Below are 24,003 nucleotides of genomic sequence, written 5' to 3' on the forward strand. Positions count from 1 at the left end.
CCTGGGGCGAAGTTTAAAACGACGCCCCCCCCGACGCCGGGGGGGCGGCGGCGGCATTTTAAACTTCGCCGACGCCATAATCTACAATCCCCCCCCAGGTACTTACCTTTAAACAGTCCTGCGGCGAGTCTCCCTGCTCTGCCACGGTGCCGGCTTGTAATGCTGAGCGCCGGAAATTGACGTCACTTCCGGCGCTCTGCATTACAAGCCGGCACCGGGACCGAACAGGGAGACTCGCCGCAGAGGAGAGAGAGAGAGGGGCGCCGAGCGGGTAAGCGAAAACCACTCGGTGCCCCTCTCTCTCTCTCTCCTCCGCTTCAAAAAGAAAACAAAAAAAAAGCGCTTGGGGCGGCAAAGTGCCGCCCCTTCTAAAGTGCCGCCTGGGGCAATTGCCCCAGTCTGCGCCATTATAGGGCCGGTCCTGGAGGTAATGATGGCAGAAGAGAGACACATGTCATGAGAGGAACAAAAAGGGGTGTATTTGGACAGAAGGGTAGAGATATAAGGGTGTGCAGATTTGTTAAGGCGCTGTAGGTCAGGGGGGGTATGGGAAGCCAATGGCTTGGCATAGTGGAGCAGCAGATGAGGAACCATGACAGAGAATGATTAATCTATGGCAATATGCAGAAATAGTAATTAGATTTTCTAGGTACATATTGTGCTGTATGACAGCATCAAGTAATCTGCAATATATGTGTTACCTAATATTTTAACTTTCTTTTGTTTGCTCGCAAATGTGTGGAGGGAATTCTCGCATTCCTCTGAGCATTTAGCTTGCTTCCCCTCTCCTTTCCTTTGCAGCAGATGTATTCATCTACCCATCTCTATCCAGCTTCAGTGGTCGTTAAAGGTGTCCAGGGGGCTAAAGTGACACCTGAACGCATTCATTTCAACGGGTGTGCTTTAATCCTTAGCGATACTTGACAGGATTTATGAAGAGGAAAGAGCTCTGCAGCAGCATCATTTGACTAAAGCAAGTTTATGCAAAGTCAAAAATGCATATTTAAGTATTTATTAATAACATTCACTATTTGTTTAGGAGTAGTATGCAGAGCTGTATTTCAAGATACAGACTGTTGATGCATTTATGGACATTTGCTGTAAAACGTCTAAAACTATTGCACGTAACACTGCTGAAGAAAATCAGAAATATACCCTAAAGTCTATGAAGAATAATGTTACATTAGCATGAAAATGCTTACGTGATATAACAATATAAAGTAGTAAATAAAATACCTGTACAAGTTTACTCCAATATTTCACCAGTGTTTCTGAACTTCAGGTATCTCTCCAATTTGATATTGATGTTAATTAACATTCATAGTGTTCAAAAAGTTCGCTTTGCGCTATGCTTGCTAAAGTATTTATACAGATTAAATATATAGGCAGCTACAAATCAACATCCTCGCCATGACAGCCCTACAGATTACCAATTGTTTGTGCTCTAGGCATCATAAAGACTTCCAATTAGCTAATTGTAAAAGTGTAACCTGTGCCATGGAAAGCTAATCTACAAATTCATCTCAGATTTTAACAAACCAATCTATCCCTAATCATCACCTAATAAAACAATTCTAGCAAAAAATCGGGTAAATTTATCCAAAAGAGGCCATAACACCGAAGCCTGACCTCAGCATAGCGTTTTGGGAATAATCCCCTTCATACCCAACAAGGAAGAGTTGTGGTTTGAACTCCTTCGTGTCACTATTCACAAGGGGGCAACACTGCCTGTCTAAGCAAGCCGTGTGCAATGCATAATAGGTGAGGAGACGGAAGAGATCTCACTGACTTAACTGTGTTGTACAGGGCCGGCCATGCACTCCCTGCAATAGAAGTCAAGGTCATAAATCCCTAAGTGAATGTAAAGCAATTATAATTGAATGGCTTAATGACTTTATCACATGCATTTTTATTATTAACAATCATTTTTCATTAGGTTATGCGTTACCACGTAAAATTTAAAAAAACTATTTTTTTATTTTTTTTACAAGGTTAAATATTAATTGTGTGTAAACAAGAGCAGAATATTACCTGCTACTTCAGTAAGAATTTTACAACGCAATAGTTAAACCTTGAGAGATTAAATGACATTGTGTTGCGGCATTTATCTGGTATTTTACTGTTCATCTATCTGGAATTCCATTGAAATATATATTATGTAGATTAAAAGACAGCCCAGTCCATATAGAGTCATATACATTACAGATGCATGCAGGCATGCATGTTACAAAAGACTTTAGCGCCATTTTACGTCTACCAGCCTGGATTGAAACTAGGAAGAGGCCAAGGTGGCCATGATTCCTACAAATTTAATTGAATAACCTTTTTATGTCATGTTCTATTAATTATGTATATTTCAGTTGAAATTTGAGCTAAGCTTACAACCTCCCAAACTAAACTGAAATGACCTGGGATGTTGAGGCAAACGTGGCACTTTAAAGCTGGTGGCCATCAAATGAAGGAAGTTTTTTTTTTTTTTTTTTAATGGGGCTAGGCGTATCTAGCTGGTGGCTGCACAGTGCACCACCTGCTCCATCGCCGGATGAGCAAATCAGGCCTGCGTGGAGCAAAGTCGGCCAGTGGCCCACCAGGCTTTTGCCCACTGTGTCAGATGGCCAGTCCAGGCCTAATGTACATAAATCATATGCAACTCATACGCGGAAATGCAAGCATGGATTTGCAAGCAGTAAAATACGCAGGTCCTATGCAAGACGGACTGTAGAGTATTTTTTTTATGAAACCAACTTGTGTAAAGCGGACACTGGCAGGGTAAAAACAACTTCTGACATATAATCAGTTATATCCACATTGCACTGACAGCGGGTGCGATGTTGCAACGCTTCCAAGAGATATTTTAAATTTGTTTATACGGAGAATATTTTCCTATTTCTGCTTGGCATAGGGATTTGCAAATTAGGCTTCCACCTTTCTCTTGGTTGTGTTGTGCAGTTACTCATCACATCATACTTACTGCTTTAAAGGGCCGGTAGTCTCATTTTAATCTTTACTCATCAGCGACTTAAAAATGGCTGGTAAAAAAAATGGCTTTAACAGCACTGTGACCCACATATATGTCATTGGCACACTAGACTAGGGAATCCCATGCCCAAACATTCTGCTGGGCTTCAACTTTTGGACCATAAGATATACGACTATCCTTAAAATCCCTAAACACTGTACAATAGCTTCTGATTTTCTCACTCAATGAAATGGACAGAAAAAAAGGAAAGGCTCCTTGCATATTATACCCCATTATATAATTAAGTACACACCACCCTGGAAATTCAATAAAGAGTTAATTTGCCATGTATATTTTATGGCAAATTCCTCCTACCTCTAGCTCAAACCAGTCCACGCACTTCTCAAGTTACCCAAGCAGAAACTATATAGCACCAAAAAAATAGAATTAGAATTGAACCCAATTCCAAACTATTCTTAACCGGCAATTCTTCTAATTGTATTTTAAACAAATATGTGACAGGCTTGTTAAAATACACAAAGAACTTTTGGTTCTAACCGAGGTAAGAAGCTGGAGGGGCCTGCCGCCTGTACATAAATCCGCTCTGCCAAAGATGGACCAGAACCACCTGAAGACATCAGAGGTGGCCAGCAAGTCCTCAAAGCAGCATCAAAATGATGGACCACAGAGGAACATTTCTCCTGCTTGCCCATTAGACATCTTACCAGACAGAGGTGACATGGATACACAAAAGCAAAGCTACCTTTTGGACGGGTCAAAAGTGTACCATATTACAGGTACACTAACAGGGATGACACGAGGTTAGCCACCGTGTTACTGGACACCTGTTGCAGATCTACAAATCCTATTATCCTTAACATGCTGAGCATAGGCTGACTGAGGATTGTGGCATTAAGGTGCCTAGAGCAAATCATACATTGTAAATTATACGATCTTGATACAATAAGTAGTTACATTGTTGAATGAAAACAATAAACCAAAAGAAGAATATTCACTGTTATCATAATGGAATATATATATATATATATATATATATATATATATATTACGGGAGATGGTTTGGGATGATGGGAGCTGCATATCAACATCTAAAAAGGAATAATCTGACACCTCTGTGCATTACAAGTTGTGTTTACTATTACAGAGCAGAAAGATCTCCTATAAGCCCATCACGGCTCGCACATCCAATTAAACTTAATTATCTTGCCCTCCAAATAAAGTTAATTTCCAAAAGCTAGCCTCATTCACTCACTGAATAATAGTGATAACTATTGATGCACCCCAATGCCAACTCTCACTGTAATCGGAAAATGTCACCAAAACTCTCCAAATCTCACATGGTATCTGGCGCTATTCAAGCGTACCCTATTAGTTAATGTTTCACATAGCGCCAACATATTCTGGCTCGCTGTCCAAAGGGGCAACGGAACATAACAATTAGGACTTACAGAACCGAAACGTAAGAACGAGCTTTATCAGGGTCTAGGACATCTCATAAATAACCCAAGATAATTACCATCCTATTTCAAGTGGAAAACAATAAACATGTGAAAGGTATAGCATTTTATTCCATGTGCACACGCTGTTAATAAAATATTTCAGAACAGCATCTCGTGGATCGGTGTCCATGAGGGTAGATTACACACTAGGAGACAGCTTTGCACCCAGCCACATGGTTTATTTTTGTCCCAACAGGTGTTGGCTGTTTATCAGCTGATCTCCCCTCCTATTCGTTGCATTACAGAAAGCGATCGCCTATGTACTAACACGACAGTCCCTCACTTACCTCCTAGGGTTACCCCTGGCACCGCTACCAGCTGCAGCTGACTTGTTGCTAACATGATAAGCAGTCAGTACTACCTCGTCGGTGTTATTAGGCCGCCGGCTCATAGTGTGCCCAGCATAATGTCTGCAGCTACTCGCAATGATAGCGCCGTTCCTGTCTTGCCTCCTGGCAACTCTATACTGAGACAACTCCTCCTCCCTCAACATCATAGGAGATAACGAGGAAGAGGAGGAGGAGATCTACTTATTCTGCTTCATCATGCAAAACAATTCCACGGCCACACTCGTGTTCGGTGGGGAAAGCACAGAGCTCCTTTACTCCTCGAGCACGACGTTATGTTACCTTAAAATAATAAAGTTACTGGGAGACAGGCAATTCCCACACCTATATATTCATTTAACCCTCTCCTGGCCGTTTTCTTCTCCCCACTTGTATGTTTTTTTTAACCCATTCAGCTTCTTGAAACCTCTATTTCCTTATACTTTAGAAAAACCTTGGATTTTTTTTAACACCCTTCCTTTTATTCCTCTCAGCTCTTTTTTTAAATCCCCTTCCCGTTATATATTTTATTTTCTGATTAAAAAAAGATTTTACCCTGTCATCAGGTAATGTGGGTAATTGGGGCTTTGGATTAAGAGCAGTTCAGGCATAGTTGTAAAAGCAGAGTAATCTCCATAGCAACTAGTATGAGCTTTGGCCACTTTGCTCCTTGTGCTTTATATAAATAACCTCTACTGATACCCTACATTTAGTGAAATAAGCAGCGTTTCATTCAGAAACACACGTTGTTTTGTTTTTTGGAAGCTGCAGCAAAGTTCTTGGCAGGCAGCACTGATGGGTGTGCCATTCATGTGAGAATAAGAATATTATTGTTAATCATTTAGAAAGATTAAAATGTGCAGGTGTTTCTTCTCTAGTAGCCGAGTTTGAGGCTTAACTTTGCTACCATCCTTTTGTAACTAGCACTCTTCCTTGCTAAACAAACTAGTTTACCTTGTCATGCCTCCCAGTAGAGCTGGTTATCGTGGGACAGTGCTGGTTTTAGGGCACTTTACCACTGTTTTATGAGGAGTGGGGTTCATAGGCTTATTTGGTAGATCCACTGATCCTCTAGTTGTAAAATCAAAGGAGGTCTGTGATGAGACAACATAGACTTTCACAGGACCTACTTGGCCATCTCCCAGTGCTCTGCAGGTGACCACCACAAGGTGAATCTTCATGTAAACTAGGAGGGTGGCCATACCTCAAGTCCCTCTCACTTTCAGGGCCATCAGCATCACTTTCTGTCTCCTGCCACACTTTGGATACCTGAATATTGAATAGTGCTTCGTGGCTCAGGGGTGCTCTGAAATATTGATAAAGTTAGCCCAAACAAGCATTGTTCCTTTAAGTTTGTGATGTGCTTAGGTTTTTGTGGTATCCTTCAGAAAATCCATTAAGACTCACTTCTTCAGGGAAGTGTATTAACTGATAACTTTCCTCCCACCTGCCTCTGATTACTGGTACTTTTCTAGCAACAGTCCTCCTCTCAGTCCATACTTTTGTCTGCTAATATTTTTATTATCTGATCAGTATTAAGAATGAGATATAGCCGATTGACCTCACACATTTTCCCTTTTTGTGTAATATACACTATATGACCAAAAGTAAGTGGACACCCCTCCTAATTATTGAGCTTAGGTGTTTCAGCCAGACCCTTTGCAAACAAGTGTTTAAAATCAAGCAAATAGACAGCCATCCCCATAGACACATATTGGCAGTAGAACAGGTTGTACCGAAGAGTTTAGCGACACATGGCACTGTCATAGGATGCCACCTTTGCCATGGGTTGGTTTATGATGTTCTTGCCCTGATATACCGTATTGGCTCGAATATAGGCCGCACTTTTGTCCCCCACTTTAAGTCTTTAAAGTGGGGGTGCGGCCTATATTCGGGGTTTAGCGCCCGACGCCCGGGACATGCAGTCCCGGTGCATGGGGACCTGTATCCTACTCCCCGATACGCTCAGACAGCCTCCCCTGCCAGCACTTCCCACGGGGGGGGGGTGCCGGCACGGGAGGTTGTCTAAGCGCATCGTGCGGACCGTCCGCATGATGCGTTTTACCTCTGCCGACCCCCGACTTACCGGAGCAGACTCCCGGGTGTCTTGCGGGGCCGGCGGGAGACATCTACGCAATACGCGTATGCAACTTCCGGTACCGGCACCGGAAGTTGCATACGCGTATTGCGTAGATGTCCCCCGCCGGCCCCGCAAGACACCCAGGACTCTGCTCCGGTAAGTCGAGGAGGGGGGGCAGAGGAGGACAGTGGCAGCATATCTCGGGGGGGGAGGAGGAGGACAGTGGTAGCATATCTCGGGGAGGGAGGACAGTGGCAGCATATCTCGGGGGGGGCAGTGGTAGCATATCTCGGGGAGGGAGGACAGTGGCAGCATATCTCAGGGGGGGGACAGAGTGGCAGCATGTTTTTTTTGGTGCTTTATTAAAGAAAAAAACTTTTTCTTTAAAAAGCACCAAACTTTTAGGGTGAGGCCTATATACGGGGGCGGCCTATATCCGAGCCAATACGGTATTTGCCTCGGTCCACTGTAAGTGCTATGATTGTGAAGAGGAAGTGTGTAGGAGTAACAGCTCAGCCACAAAGAGATAGACCACGCACACTTGTGGAGTGAGGTCACTGCATAGCATACAAAAATCACCTGCCTTCTGTAGCCTCACTTCACTCTGCAAGCAACAGCACATGCCCTGTGCATCAGGAGCTTAATTAGTTTCCATGACTGAAGAGCTTCACACAGGCTGAAGATAACTATGCGCAATGCGGAGCATTGTCGGAGTGGCCTCTGAAACAATGGAAACATGTTCCCTGGAGTGATGACTCATGCTTCACTGTCTGGAAGCCTGATGAACGAATCTGGGATTGGCAGATGCCAGGAGAACACTACCTACTGGAATGCATAGTGCCTACCGTAAATTCTGATGGAGGATGGATAATGGTCTGGGGCTACTTTCAAGGTTTGGGCTTGACCCTTTAGTTTCAGTAATGGGTAATGTTAATGCTACAGCATACAAAAACATTTTAAGCAATGTTATGCTTTGTGAACCAGATTGGGGAAGGGCCTTTCCTGTTTACGTTTGACTATGCCCCTGTGTACAACGCAAAGACCATAATGGCCTGGTTTGACATGTTTGGAAGAGAAACTCTAGTGGCCTACACAGAGCCCAGACCTTAGCCCCACTGAGCAGCTTTTGGATGAATAAAAAAACTAATTGTGAGCTAGGCCTTCTTGCCCAAAATCAGTGCCTGACCTCACAAATGCTCTTTTAGTTGAATGGGTGCAAGTCCCCACAGACCCACTGCAGTAAAGCCTTCCCAGAAGAGCGGAGGCTGTTATAGACACAAGGGGGGTGAACTCTATATTAATGCCAATGGGTTTGGCATGTCCAAGGAAGTAATATGGGTGTACTGGTGTCAACATAGTACTGGTCATATAGTGTACCCTCCACCAGTCACGTATCCTGACCTAGCAGGTGCAGGCGGTGGCTGTTCCACTGCTGCAAAAACTAGGGGCAGATCATCCTCTTGGGTGATGGAGCCACCTTGTGTGTTGCTGCTGCTGCTGCTCAATGGGCTAGTTAGAGGAGATCACTGGACTCCCCATTTGTTTTATCATTTTAAACCTTTTTATTTGTTTTTATTTTATTTATATTTTTTTTAACTTTGATGCCTCCGGCTGCTGATGACATTTTAGAAGAGTCTGTTTCATCTTCAACATTTCTAGCTATCTTCCTGCTGACAGATTACGTGTAATTTAACACCGGCAGCAGAGAATGCCCGTACAGACCCCCTGATCTCCTGTGTAACTCACTCATCTAGGGCCTGTTTTATAGGACACCCTAAGGTGGCAAAGACAGCGTGAGCAATCACAAAATGCAACTTTTAAAGAATTTCTTTTATTGGAGGTAAAGTTATCAAAACCTGTATCACCCATGTGAAAAAGTAATCACCTCCTAAAACCTAAGAACTGGTTGTGCCACCCTTAGCATCAACAACTACAATCAAACGGCAAGTGTCAACTTGCTAATGAGTTTTTTGGTCCAGTCTTCTTGGCAGAATTGTTTTAATTCGGCCACATTGGAGGGTGAGCACATATCCTAACTGCCATTTGATTACTTTGAATCAAAGTTATACTTGGGACTTGCGAAAACGTATTCTCCAGACAAACATTCATTGGTTCCATAAAAAGGAGAAAGGTAATACATTTCATCAGGTATATCGATAATATAGGGCCTATGTGTTTATCTGTTTTTATCATCCTTTTTCTATTATTTAATTGAAATTGGCGGGATAGTCCTGGTAAAAATACTTTTTCACCTTTGTCATTGGAAACCCTTACAGCTTAAATATATACTAAGGAGAGATGTAGAATTACTCTGGTTTTCAAAAACATATATTTAATACACCATGGGACTTAATAGTAAGCAAGTCAATGCAATAATTTATTGCAGGCTGTTTCTTTTCTGAATATACCAACCCTATTTATAGAAAGTCCTTGGCTTTTATACCTCCTTTTCTCCAGATTCTTTCCTCCGTCTTGTAGGGAATCGGTACTTGCGTTTGAATTCCAAAGCTGGGTAATGTAATGGTTTAACCCTTGTGAGGCAGACTAATATATGTCACTTCGCACAGGACTAAATGTTAATTGCTAGATACCGGTTGTGAAACATAGTTGGCTTTTTCCAGATGGCATTTTAGGGGAAATAGTGTACACAACCATGTGTGACCATAAAACCAAAGTAAATAAAATATTTAAAAAATAAGTCAAATCTCCTTTTCAAAGCAATGTTAAATTATATGTTATATATAAATAAAATGAAATCTGACATAAGCTAATACTCTTCAATGATGTCAGTGTGTTCAAAGCAGAAGTATGCTAAATTTTGAAATATGTTTATAGGTTATAAATATATATATATTTATGGTGACGGCCATGTTATTCAGGACATATAACTCTGCATATTGCTAACCATCACCGATAAAAGTGGCCTGTGGGATGTATTATGGGAATCTGTTAATCAGTTATTTACCCCACAAGAAATGTACGCATGTGTTGATATAAAGTCCTAGACTGGCCGACTGGCACACCGGGAAACCTGGCACACAGGGCAAATGTAACAGTCCCACACTCACCCGATCGCAGATCTGGTGCTGCGGCGTGTGGTCAGCTGCTACATATGCCCAGTCCACACTATGTGAGCACAAAAACATAGATCTAAAGACTTACAGTGCCAGGACTGCCTTGACATCACCAGTTCGGCCCTGCTTATATGTGTATTTATTTTAACACTATAACACTAGCACAATAATAGTAAACTTGCAACCATCAAGCCACAGTGCAACTACAACTACCATAAAATCTAACTTAATACAAGTTGGTGAGGAGAACTTAGAGTCGGTTTGGGTTACAGTACAATTTGGCAAAAGTAAAGTAACTCGCGTAGGTGTGATTTATAGACCCCCAGGACAAGTAGAAAAACTAGAGAATCTACTAGTGGAAGAAATAGCTAAAATGACAGTGAAGGGGGATGTTATAACCATGGGTGATTTCAATCTCCCTGATGTGAACTGGAAAACGAAAGTAGCTGGTTGTACCCGGAGTGCGGATATTCTAAACTCCCTACTGGGATTATCTTTAAAACAAGTAGTTGAGAAACCAAATCTTAACGAGGCCATATTGGATTTAGTGTTCACAAATGGAGATTTGTTAACAGATATTTCTGTAGGTGAAAGTTTGGGATCTAGTGATCATCAGTCTGTGTGGTTTAATATACAAACAGTGACTGAGTCACACCACACAAAAACAAAAGTTTTAGATTTTAGAAAAGCTTACTTTTCTAAAATGAGAATATGTATAGAGGAGTCATTATCAGACTGGGATAATCTAAATGGCGTTCAGGAGAACTGGGATTGTGTAAAAACTGTATTATTGAAGATAACAGGAAATTGTATTAGGCTGGTCAGTAAGAGTAAAAAATTAAAGAAACCGCTGTGGTACTCTGCAGAAGTGTCCAAAATTGTAAAAGACAAGAAGTTAGCCTTTAGTAGATACAAAAATACCCAAAGTGAGGAAGATAGACAGATCTATAAAATTAGACAGAAAGAGGCAAAGAAAGTTATAAGAGCTGCCAAATCAGAAGAGCAGAAGAGCGAATTGCCCTGTCTGTAAAAAATGGAGATAAAACAGTTTTTAGATATATAAATGAGAAAAGGAAAGTTAAACAAGGATTAGTTAGACTAAAAACAATGGGAATGTATGTAGAAGAGGATAAAGGTTTAGCTGACTGCCTCAATTAATATTTCTGTTCAGTTTTTACAAATGAAAATGAGGGAATGGGACCTCAGTTGGGAAAAAAGACTGAATCATTTGAAATATGTGAGTTTATCGAGGCGGAGGTTCTAATTCAGAAGTCTAAGGTAAGGACAAATAAGTTGATGGGGCCTGATGGGATACACCTCAAGTTATGAAAAGAGCTTGGGGGTGTACTAGCAAAACCGTTAACTGATATATTTAACGAATCATTGGTAACGGGAGTCGTCCCTGGGGATTGGAAAGTAGCGAATGTTGTGCCCATTCACAAAAAAGGCAGTAGGGAGGAGTCGGGCAACTACAGGCCAGTAAGTCTTACATCTGTAGTGGGTAAATTAATGGAAACTATGTTAAAGGAAAGGATTGTTGAACATCTGAAGTCACATGGGTTTCAAGATCAAAAACAACATGGATTTTCCTCAGGAAGATCATGCCAAACAAATCTTATTGATTTTTTTGATTGGGTGACTAAAGTAATTGATCAAGGTGGTGCAGTAGACATTGTGTATCTGGATTTCAGTAAGGCCTTTGACACTGTCCCACATAGAAGATTTATAAATAAGATGCAATCTCTGGGTTTAGATTCCAATGTTGTTGAATGGATTAGGGAGTGGCTGAGTGACAACAGAGGGTTGTAGTCAATGGCGTATATTCAGAACAAGGTCTTGTTACCAGTGGGATACCTCAGGCGTCTGTACTTGGACCCATTCTCTTTAATATTTTTATTAGTGATATTGCAGATGGTCTTGATGGAAAGGTATATTTTTGTACCCTGTGGGACCGAGGCTTTTTTAACACTTTTGCAGTGCTTGTGTTCAGCTGTAATTTTCTCCTCACCCATTTAGTGTACCCACACACGTTATATATTTTTTTTTCAGGGCAAGATGGGCTTTCTTCAGATACCATATGTTTTGATCATATCATCTTATTTACTATAAAAAAATAATAAAACATGGTGAAAATTTGAAAAAAAACACCTTTTATGACTTTTCTTTGAAAAATCTTTTACTCACCTACAAAAGGAAGCTAAATAGATTCTACTATTTGTCCTGAGTTTAGAAATACCCAATGTTTTTTTGCTGTTTTTTTGTTTTGTTATTGGGCAATAAGTACAAGTAGCGTTTTATGATTTCAAAACCTTTTTTTCCAAATCTGGTAATTCTGCCTCCATCTCCTCTTTGGAACATCTTTGAAGCTGGTTAACTCAATTAATCCCCATCAAACCATATATTTTTGAAAAATAGACACCCCAGGGTATTTCAAATGCTGGTATTTTAACCCATTCCATGCACTAATTATACAACCACACTTTGTCAAACTTTGTAATAGTAATTATTTTATTTTTTCACACAAATTGTAATTTAGTTATAAATATAAAGGTCCTGGTATATGTCACTGTCAAACAACACTCCAATATGTGTTCAGCAACATCTCCTGAGTATGGTGATACCCCACATGTATAGGTTTATCAGATTGTTTGGCTGGTAAAAGGCTACTTTTGGGACATGCGTAATTCAGGTGGTCATTCTGCCTCTATCTCCTCTTTGGAACATCTTTGAAGCCGACTACTTCAATTTACCCCATCAAACCATATATTTTTTGAAAACTAGACATCAAAGTATTTCAAATGCTGGTATTTTAACCCTTTTATGCATGAGATTATACCACCTGCCTTTGCCAAAATTTTATTTTGTATTTTTGTCCACACAAATTGTACTTCAGGAATGAATTCATAGCTCCTGGTATGCGTCACTATCAAACAATGTGTGTTCAGCAACATCTCCCGAGTGCAGTGATACCCCACATGCATGGGTTTGTCGGGTTGTTTGAGATTTAAAATCCCACATTTGGGAAGTGCGCTTTTTTTTCTCTATTTTGGTCAGTCTGTACCTATGCCCTATCTTTGAGCCCGGCCACTCCAATTTACCCCATCAAGCCATTTTTTATTAAATTAGACACCCCTTGAGTATTTGAAGTGCTTTTATTTTAAATCTTTCTATGTTGAGATTTTGTTAGAAATTTTAGCACTTGCTCAAAATAATAAATTTTATTTTATTTTTATTTATTTTTTGATTTTATTTTTTTTATAATATAGAGTTTTTACACATTTTGCTGGTACTGGATGGTTTCTCTGGTGACATCACTGCATAATTATTTTTTAGCACTTTTCCTCTGGTGACATCACTGCATAATTATTTTTTAGCACTTTTTTTTTTTTTTTTTTTTTTTTTTTTTTTTTACAGGGCAGCCGCCATCTTGCGGATGGCGAAGATCACTTGCAGTGGCGGCTGTGACCGCTCTCCGGAGCGGTCACAGCCCGTCCTGGGGTAAGTGTTTGGTGTTGCTGAATGCCTCCTGATCAAGGCATTCCAGCGACACCATTGAAGTTTAGGAGGTGATCGTTGATCGCCTCCTAAACTCTTTTAAAAAATGGGCGCCCTGACATGGCCCCTGATGCTGATCTCGGCGTTACTGAATGCCTCGACACTGAGGCATTACAGCAACGCCGTTTAAGCGAAGAAAGTGATCGTTGATCACTTTCTAAGCGTATTTAATTTTTTGACGGTTCAGGACCGTCAAAGGTCGTAAGGGGTGACCGTGACCGTTTTTCCGTGACGGCCCTGAACCGGCAAAGGTCATTAAGGGGTTAATGGTAACATCAGAAAATATTACTTTACAGAAAGGGTAGTGGACGCATGGAATAGCCTTCCAGCAGAAGTGGTGGATGTAAATACAGTAAAGGCATTTAAACAAGCATGGGATAGGCCAAGCTAGATATAGGATAAGGGCAGGTACTAAAGGAAAGTACTCAGAGGTTGGGCAGACTGGATGGGACTACTGGTTCTTATCTCCCGTCACTTTCTATGTTTCAATGATGATCATCATGAGCAATATCATGAGTGGTTTAGTTCCATACTAGAGATTCTGTTGAATGACTGGTGATTGTGGCTAGGGAATGTCAGTTCTCCAACATTCTAATATAGTGATACATGTTATATTAGGCAATATAATCTAGCCCCACCTTTTAAATTCTAAAGCACCCATTAACAAAACAACAATGTAATAATCACTTCCTGAGTATTATCACCCACCTAACACAATGTAACTTGTAACCTACTGTAAGTACAACAGTTCAACTCCCCTACCATAGTGAAAACAGCCAACTTATCCACACAAACCTCGTTTGGCAGTCACAGGACATTATGTGTCGGGGTATTCACAACACTGAAAGTTGCACCTACAGAATATCCGAAAACCTTACAGAACAGCTATATCCTGGGTTTTACCTTCATTTGAGAACAAATTAAACAGAACTGGCAAAGGGGGACCGTCACAGCTTTGAGCATAACACAATTCATATTTTAAAATAAATAATACTCATGTTTTTGTAATGTTTCAAGTTGCCATAAAAAAGGGTCGGTAACTGTGACAGAATGGGCCCCTGTATGACGGGTCAAGGTACTCAGAGATGGCTCCAGCCTGGCTGCCAAACAGGCAGGAACTCCATTGTTAAACTAATCCCATTAACAGGATGGCTACCAGGGGGATATTCAGTAGCTAAAGGGGATTAAAGGTTGGGTTGTCTACCTGTTTATCAATGTTAATTTATGTTAATGAAGTTCTGTGGCTATATCAGTCTATGTTTTACAACAATAAACAGTTCATTCCTGCTGTACTCAGTTCAAGGTATTTGTATGTCTACTTATTGGGTACACATAGCAGGGTTCCAAGGTGCGCATGCTGACTGGTGCTGGAAGTGATTCCGGGGACAACAGGAGGATACATGTGGGTGATCTCTGGGAGTTACTACAGCTCTCTTGGTGAACCCGTTACATTATCTCCCCTTTTAAAAAGAAGACTGAACTGGGGCCAGACCTCAACCGGGTCTGCATCCAGTTCAGTCGGGGAGCACAGCTCCGTCGCTCCTAGAGCTGTGGATGCAGGGGGCTGGCAAAGGGCACCTGTCCCACTAACCAGTCCTGGGGTGCACTTAGAGACTGGGGAGTTCGGGGGACAACAGTCCCACTCGCCAGGGCAGGGAGACAGGGTCCATAATCTGCGGGTAGCAAGCTTGCTTTCAGTCCTCTCCAGGGGTCCCAGTGATAGACAGTTCCGTCACACACTCCATCACATATCTCCTTTTTCTGGCGGAGACTGACGTCTGATAAGACCCCACACGGCTTGACTCCAAAGTCAGTCTGTATATCCGGACCACCACTGCCAGCCACAAATTGGTACTCCCCAAAACAATTTAACAAAGGACCAGTACTCACCCAGCCGCACTCTGCTTCTCCCAAATAGTGTAACTGCCGCTGGGGAGAAGGGCCAAATGCGCCTTCTCCCTGGAGTCCTCTCAGCCGCTGGGGAGAAAACAGAGCGGCTGGGGTCCCTTCCATATGGGGTTCTGGGCTGACTGCTCTGCACCTCTGGGGAATGCAGGTGGCGACCGTAGTCCAATCCACCTGCATGATACAAATGTTTGTATGATCCTCGGCGAGGGGAGGAAAGCCACATGCATCCCCTCCTGTATACTCCATCTGCTGGGGAGAGATGTCGATCTGCCTCTCTCCCATTGCCAACACTTCTGCTGGGGATACAGGGGGGCAATATTGGGGGGTAAAGCCAATGGAGCTGGGGTCACAGAGGGGAGCGGGCAGAGGCCAGCGGCACTCTACCCCGAGGGCAGCGCTTCAGCTGCATTTGTAAAATCCAGTGGCACCACCAACTCTGTGTCTGCCTGACCGGACCCTCCTTGGTTACTGCGGTTAGGCTTGGGAACAAGTGGAAGGGGTGGGCAGAGGCCAGCAGCGCTCTGCCTCGAAGCCAGCAGTTCAGCTGGGGGATCTGGCTGGGACATGCAGGGGGGGTCTTGGTCAGTTTCTGGGCCATATTGCGGGGAATAGGGCAAAGTGTCCGGGGTGAGGGAAGGGAGTGGGCAGAGGCCAGTTGCGCTCTGCTCGGATGTATGTGCTTCTGGTGGGGGCACAATACTCACAGGATCCACTGGAGCACACTGCTGAGCATGGTCCAGGAACCATTCTTGGTAAACCAAATAATCGAAATCAGCCCACCAGTCGGGCAGGTAACAGGACACATCTGCGAGAATCCCTTCCCTGAACTCCCGGATCTCCTTGCACCGATATTTTGATGGGCTCCCAAATTCTTGGTCCTCTTGTAGGCTTTCCATTATCAATCCCGGACCGCCAAAGTCATCGCACTCTGGCATGTAGTCATCCTTCAGCTCTGGACACCACTGCACGGCCTGCCAATACAGGGCCCGGTATACACAATCCACAGTCATTTCAAGCGGAAGCAACTTCTCCAACTCAGCCACCAAGTCCTCTTGGGGCTGTTCTCCCAGGCACTGCATTCGCCAATCTAGTTGTAGCACGTACCATTCCTTGGAGGATGAGAGGACTATTCCCTGGACACCCTGGTCCACCCTGAGAGCCTCCATCCAGGCATTTATGTAACTTGCGACTCTGCTGTGCACCAACACTTCCTGTAGTGCTGGAACCATCTTTGGCTTGCTGCTGGTATACCTGCTGGTACTCCGCTGGGTCGTTTGCAAGGAGGATCCCACCGCTGCCACCAATGTAACGGGTTCACCAAGAGAGCTGTAGTAACTCCCAGAGATCACCCACATGTATCCTCCTGTTGTCCCCGGAATCACTTCCAGCACCAGTCAGCATGCGCACCTTGGAACCCTGCTATGTGTACCCAATAAGTAGACATACAACTACCTTGAACTGAGTGCAGCAGGAATGAACTGTTTATTGTTGTAAAACATAGACTGATATAGCCACAGAACTTCATTAACATAAATTAACCAACATTTAATCCCCTTTAGCTACTGAATATCCCCCTGGTAGCCATTCTGTTAATGGGATTAGTTTAACAATGGAGTTCCTGCCTGTTTGGCAGCCAGGCTGGAGCCATCTCTGAGTACCTTGGGCCCCTGTATGACAGGTCATTCTGTCACAGCAACAAAAAAAAATTGATGAATAACTTAATAGTTAATTAAAAAGTGAGAGTTTTTTGTTGGCTTTGCATGAGAGCTGCCATGTCATCTAATCAACTTTACAATGCATTATGAAGAACCAGTCCCAGTGAGCTTCTGCTGAAAGAAGAGCTTGGTCAGCCTTGAATAATTTCCAATTAAATTGCTTGAAAGTAATTTCACTAACCATACAATATGGGCAAACCCGGAGAGTTCCCTGGTATGCCATTTAGACAGTAAGTAGATAAGGGCTAGCTAGCCATATGAGATGTGTTTGTTATTGAAAGTACTAATAGCCTTCTATAGGCTGTGACAAGGTGAAAGATGAATTCTATGTAAGCAGGAGATTGGAAAGAGCAGTTTATCCCAGTGACTAATGAGTTAACTGCTGGTCCTGTTAACACAGGTGCCCCGGGTTTAAATCTGCACTATGAGATAAATGCAAGGTGGAGGAAACAGCCTCTGTCTCTGACAGCCCACTACAATTTGGCTTCATCTTGGAAGGAACAGGAGGTGTACCTGAGTTCCAGTGTGCTTCAAGGTGGGCTGGTAGGAGAGATGACTTTTGAGAATCCGTTAGAAGTTTATTCTGTTTTATTTTATACTGGAAACCAGCTTAGCTGTCCAGTTCTTTGCTAGTCAGAGAAGACTACTCTATAGTAAGCCTCCTAAATAGGAGTAGGTTTTTCTTTGTGTGTTTGATTGATTTGGTGCAATAAAAGCCTGGAAACATATTGGGTCTCGTACCTTTCTCGCTGCACTAGAAGTGTCCTAGCAGGACTTTACCCTACAAGGCCCAAAAATGTAGCTGTACTTATAGATCAACAGCAACATCCGGCTGACCCTCTGGGAGAATGATATCATCTCCCAAAGCAGATGCAAACATACACACAGTGGAACATGCCCTGTAACATTAAATGATCCCATGACAATACTCAACTCTGTAGTTGAGAGTTAATGGAACAAACGTGTGTGTGTGTGTGTATATATATATATATATATATATATATATATATATATATATATATATATATATATATATATATATATATATATATATATACCGTATTGGCTCGAATATAGGCCGCACTTTTTTCCCCCACTTTAAGACTTTAAAGTGGGGGTGCGGCCTATATTCGGGGTCTAGTGCCCGATGCCCGGGACATCCAGTCCCGGGCCCCGGGCAGGCAGCGGGGTTAGGATACAGATCCCCCGCAACGGTGCAGGGGACCTGCATCCTACTCTCGGATGTCCTCAGACAGCCTCCCCTGCCAGCACTTTCCACGGGGGGGGGCCGGGACGGGAGGTTGTCTAAGCGCATCGTCTGGACGGTCACCGGCTGCAGCGATGCGGGTAAACAGCCTCCGGGTTGTTTACCCGCATCGCCGCAGCCGGTGACCGTCCACACGATGCGTTTTACCTCTGCCCCCAAGACTTACCGGAGCAGACTCCCGGGTGTCTTGCGGGGCGCCGGCGGGGGACATCTACGCAATACGCGTATACAACTTCCGCCGGCGCCCCGCAAGACACCCGGGAGTCTGCTCCGGTAAGTCGGGGGGGGGGAGAAGGAGGAGGACAGTGGCAGCATATCTCGGGGGGGGGGGCAGTGGCAGCATATCTCGGGGGGGGGCAGTGGCAGCATATCTCGGGGGGAGGAAGACAGTGGCAGTATATCTCGGGGAGGGAGGACAGTGGCAGCGTATCTCGGGGGGGAGGACAGTGGTAGCATATCTCGGGGGGGGAGACAGAGTGGCAGAATGTTTTTTTTTTTTTTTTTTGGTGCTTTTTAAAGAAAAAAACTTTTTCTTTAAAAAAGCACCAAACTTTTAGGGTGCGGCCTATATACGGGGGCGGCCTATATCCGAGCCAATACGGTATATATGGTAGAAGGACTTATAATGAAACAAAAACATCCTCAGTGACAATGAAACAAACAATATACTGTATGTAGTTTTCACCAACTTTAGCACTTACAGACCTTGCACTTTTTACTCTTAATAAATTCACACCTTAAGAACAAAATCTACAGCCTGTATCACTATATTAGTACTTATTTACGCAAAACCTCATGTCACTATACCCGCAGCAGCAGAAGAGGGACCTCTTTAAGATCAGGATATAATTTACGCCTTGGAGATACTTGAGGGCTTTAGTAATAAAGAATAAGGTTTCTGAAAACTATGACTGTGAGGCTGAACTTAGGACCCATTATGCCATAGCTCCAACTAGCACAATGTCCTTGTTTTGGTATACAGGTGTAGTCAAGAACGTGCAAAACAAATTGGGGGGAAAGTTTTTAGCGGTGTCCTAGGTCTGTAAACCCTGTATGCGGGTATAGAGTCAAAAAGTATAGAAACCTGGAGAGAGAATAAATCTTACAGAAGTGTTGAACTTCATTCATTTAGCCATCTAAAATCCAAATCTCATAAAATGCAAAGTCACCAGTAAACACACAATTTCCAGGGCACAAATCCAAAACAAAATAATTAACTAGTTAATCCACATAGACATTTACAGAGCCTTTCTGCACAGCATGCGCTGATTCCAAGTCGAAACCACTGTAAGTCTAGTTCAAAGCAAATGTTTGTGCATTCAATGAGGCCAAAGTGCTTGACAAATTAGGTTGGGATGTAAGAATGTGTAGAGATCCTTATTTAGAAAAAAAAAGATTTGTAAATTAAAGGATAATTATAGAAATTCGTTTTAGGTTGTACAAGGGGGTAGCCTGGATCTATATCAACTGAATGAATAATGTATACCAGCTTCATGCCAGAGATGTATCAATGGCAAATGGTGAACCAACCACTTTATACACGAGTTGAATTAATTTAGACTTAGTAACATAGTTCATAAGGTTGAAAAAAGACCAAAGTGCATCAAGTTCAACCTATATACCTATTGTGTCCCTACTGTGTTGATCCAGAGGAAGGCAAAAACCCTTATGAAGCAGATGCCAATTGCCCCATACCAGGAGGAAAATTCCTTCCGGACTCCAAATATGGCAATCAGAATAAATCCCTGAATAAAGACCTGTGGTCTGAAGTTTTATGCCACTGATTGAAACTGCCAATTGGTGACTGGAAATGCTCTCCTGTGCAAATCAATGGAAGTGTGCATGGGGGGTCGAGAGAGTACAATGTGCTTCGGCAAATAGCTGTGGAGTGGAGAAAGGTGCAAATGTATCTTAGAGCTCTTCGTTATGTGACTACCCTGCACTAGATTATCTATTGTCACCTTCATGGTCTGCATGTGCAGTCTTGTATATGTATAAACACAACATTACTAAATTGTGTCTCAGTATATATGAATAGCTTAACTTGTCCTGAAAAAAATAGGATCATCATCTACATCTAACATATAGGATTGTCATCTACTGTACATATAATTATAGCAAAACCTCACAAATTGGCCTGGAAAAATGTGCCCCACCCCAGACACTGCCATTACAAAAGAGACACCCGTGTTGTATAAACACCCCAGGAGAATCTCTAGTCATGTTGCACTACTATAGGATAAAAAAGACAAAACAAGTTTAAAATAAAACTTTTTTAAAGAGTTTTCAAAAGATTGAAAACACTGTGTAGCCCTCCCATTAGAGTGATAACATTAGAAAAAAAAATCCTTCACAGCCCACCACCCTAAAAGTATTTAAAAATATTAGATATAAACAGTGTAGAGCGTGTATTGGCCTTCCCGAACCTAAAACACACTGTGCACACTGACTTGGCGAAGAAAAAGTTACATGAATGAAGGGCTACTTAAGATTACTTTATTTGTGCAAATTATTTTGCAAGGTATAAGAAGCTGCGGTGTGATTTCTACAAATAAAGATTTTCACAAGAAGCCCTTCTTGAATTTTGTTTATTAGCCAAGAAAGTGGGCAAGGGGATTCCAGAATTTATATAGCCATTTTTGGTTGAATCTATTGTTGCACCTGTTGGCGAGTCCCATTGGTCATGTGCCTTAAGTCTATAGCATTGTTGTTACGGTTTCTTTTTAGCTGCGGATGTAGAAGAAATACTAAGCAAAATTATTAAATTATTTATTGCTAAATAAAACTGTTACAAATATATTGGATTTTAACAAAAGCCCTTATTGTCTTGGGAAAAAGAAAAAAAAAACGAGAATTTATGTGGGTACACTAAATGACAAAGATGGAAATTAGGGTTAAAGAACGAAAAAAGAAAAACACAAAACTTCTCCTGTAGTGTAAACACAAAACTACTCCTGTAGTGTAAACTAACATTGGTTATTAAGAGGTTAATGTAAATGATTCTTGCTTCATTGTTTACTAGCTCTAAACAATTTTGTATATTAGTTTATTGGGTTCATGAGATAAACTTCCTGTGATTGAGGCTGTAATTATTATCTCTCTATCATAGCACAAAATCTGTTTTATGATGTGTTACAAAATAGTAGCACCAATTAGAAAGTGCTCTTAAGAATGTTTTCCTGCAGAGCCTAATGTTGCATAAATTGACCTAGAAAGACTATTGATTGTGGAAAATCATATTGCATGACGCTTTTATTAGGAAGAGGGAGAGTCTAATGGATCCTAGGGAGTTTGGATCAATAAACATTTAAAAAAAGATTAAATATATAATGCATATTGTTTATGATGCTTTACTAACTTGGGCATTATGCATGTTAGTAAATATAGGGCAAAGTACCGATGGGATATATAGATATATAAATAATTAAAAAAAATTTTTTTTTGTTGAGGTGATATGAAGTTTGTATGGTGAAGAATAGTGGAGGCATTTCTAGTGACACAGATCTACATTTCTTGGCTTTCTCTTAATTTCTCACAATGGCATTTTTCTTTGGATCAGATTTTGTTTATATTGATGGTTACAGCTGGTCGCTCAGTCTGCCATTCTATATACAAAGTGAAAAAGAAAGAGTGATACTCAGCGCTTAAAATGAAAATGCCAGATATCTGGTGTAATGACACAACTTAAACAAGTATAATACCTTGGTGCTGCAGAACCAACACACTGACCACAAGTGTGTAAAGGATAATACACAAAACAAAGAAATAAAGTGCTGCGCAAAATTTACAAACGACACCACAATATGTGCGGAAATTAAATAATACTTAAATTCATTAAAATGGATTCTTCAATAGGTTCCTCTGTTGAGAAGCCCATAGAGCTCCTTCTGGGGAATGGAGTTTCTTCTTTGTACCGGTGTACCAGAAAAGACCGGAGGAGAAAGAGTTAGAAAAGTAGTACCTTAAATATAAATAAAAAAATATAGTATCTTACATATAAGAACACTTTAACGCTTCCGTGGGAAGGACCGGAATAATGCTGTGTTATAGCAGGAACAGCTTGGTTCTCTCAGGATTCCTCTGTGTCCACTTCCTCAATGGGCATATTCAGCACATTCATGCCATTCTATATACAATCTCCGAAAAGATTACCGTATTTGCTCGATTATAAGACGACCCTGATTATAAGACGACCCCCCAAAATCTGAATATTAACTTATGAAAAAAAGAAAAAGCCTGAATATGAGACGACCCTGTAGGAAAAAAGTTTTACCAGTAAATGTTAGTTCATGTAAACTATGTGAACAATTGTTTGTTAATAAAAGCTATGATTGAGAAAAATATTTTGTTTTTATTTCCTTTTTTTTCAACCTGCCCCCCCCCCCCAGTTTTGCACATCTGTCCCCAGGCTTGCCACTCTGCCCCAGAAATGCCTTATACCCCATATATGCCACTGTGCCCCATGATAGGCCTTTTAACCCTCTATATGCCACTGTGCCCCATGATATGCCTTTTGACCCCCTATGTGCCACTCTGCCTCCAGAAATGCCTTATACCCCTATATGCCACTCTGGCATTTAGGGGGTTAAAAGGCATATTATGGGGCAGAGTGGCATATAGGGAGGTAAAAGGCATTTCAGGAGGCAGAGTGGCATTAAAGGGGTTAAAAGGCATTTCACAGAGCACTCTGCCTCCAGAAATGCCTTACACCTCCCATTTAACACTCCCCCTCCCTCCTCCAAACTTACCGGTGCTTCTGAGTTGGGGGGGCGCATAACACAGGAGGATCCAGGTCCCCTGCATCTGAGCCCCCCGGTGCTTAGTCCGGGCAGCGCGTAGAGCTCTACACGCTGCCCGGACTAAGCACCGGGGACTCAGAAGCACCGGTAAGTTGGAGGGGGGGCATAACACAGGGGGATGCAGGGGACCAAGAGTCCCAAATGCTTAGTCCGGGCAGCGTGTAGAGCTCTACGCAATTGTATCGTGTAGAGCTCTACGCGATTGTATCGTGTAGAGCTCTTCGCGATCATATCACGTAGCGCTCTACACGCAGCCCGGCCTAAGCACTGGGGACTCAGAAGCACTGGTAAGTTTGGTCGGGGGTTAACACAGGAGGATCCAGGTCCCCTGCATCTGAGCCCCCCGGTGCTTAGTCCGGGCAGCGCGTAGAGCTCTACACGCTGCCCGGACTAAGCACCGGGGACTCAGAAGCACCGGTAAGTTGGAGGGGGGGCATAACACAGGGGGATGCAGGGGACCAAGAGTCCCAAATGCTTAGTCCGGGCAGCGTGTAGAGCTCTACGCGATTGTATCGTGTAGAGCTCTTCGCGATTATATCGCGTAGCGCTCTACACGCAGCCCGGCCTAAGCACCGGGGACTCAAAGCACCAGTATGTTGGGGGGGGGTTAACACAGGAGGATCCAGGTCCCCTGCATCGCTGCGGGGGATCTGGATCTTAGTCTCATAATCAGACCTATTTGAGGTCTGATTATAAGACGAGGGGTATTTTTCAGAGCATTTGCTCTGGAAAAAACCTTGTCTTATAATCGAGCAAATACGGTACTTAAAATAAGATTTTAACTACTACGTATACTATTA

General features: G+C 42.4%; 1 protein-coding gene and 1 long non-coding RNA gene across 5 annotated transcripts in view; one reads left to right on the forward strand and one right to left on the reverse strand.

Moving 5' to 3' along the window:
* Window positions 1-11,543, forward strand: part of LOC128482970 (uncharacterized) — a 77,995-nt gene extending 66,452 nt beyond the window's left edge. Inside the window, exon 3 of the long non-coding RNA XR_008351031.1 lies at window positions 11,487-11,543. This is a non-coding gene — a long non-coding RNA (uncharacterized LOC128482970). The remainder of the gene's footprint in view (window positions 1-11,486) is intronic.
* Window positions 1-24,003, reverse strand: part of ARHGAP18 (Rho GTPase activating protein 18) — a 91,784-nt gene that overhangs the window by 62,740 nt on the left and 5,041 nt on the right. Inside the window, exon 1 of one of the 4 annotated variants that reach the window (XM_053458984.1) lies at window positions 4,767-4,943. The exons of 1 other annotated variant lie outside the window; for it this stretch is intronic. In XM_053458984.1, the coding sequence (XP_053314959.1) occupies window positions 4,767-4,870 (104 nt within the window). In that variant the 5' untranslated portion in view covers window positions 4,871-4,943. Of the gene's footprint in view, window positions 1-4,766; window positions 4,944-24,003 lie in introns of those variants that run through there. 2 more of the 4 variants (XM_053458985.1, XM_053458988.1) reach the window with 2 other exon arrangements.

Source organism: Spea bombifrons, chromosome 3 (assembly GCF_027358695.1).
Source record: "Spea bombifrons isolate aSpeBom1 chromosome 3, aSpeBom1.2.pri, whole genome shotgun sequence".
NCBI lineage: Eukaryota > Metazoa > Chordata > Amphibia > Anura > Pelobatidae > Spea > Spea bombifrons.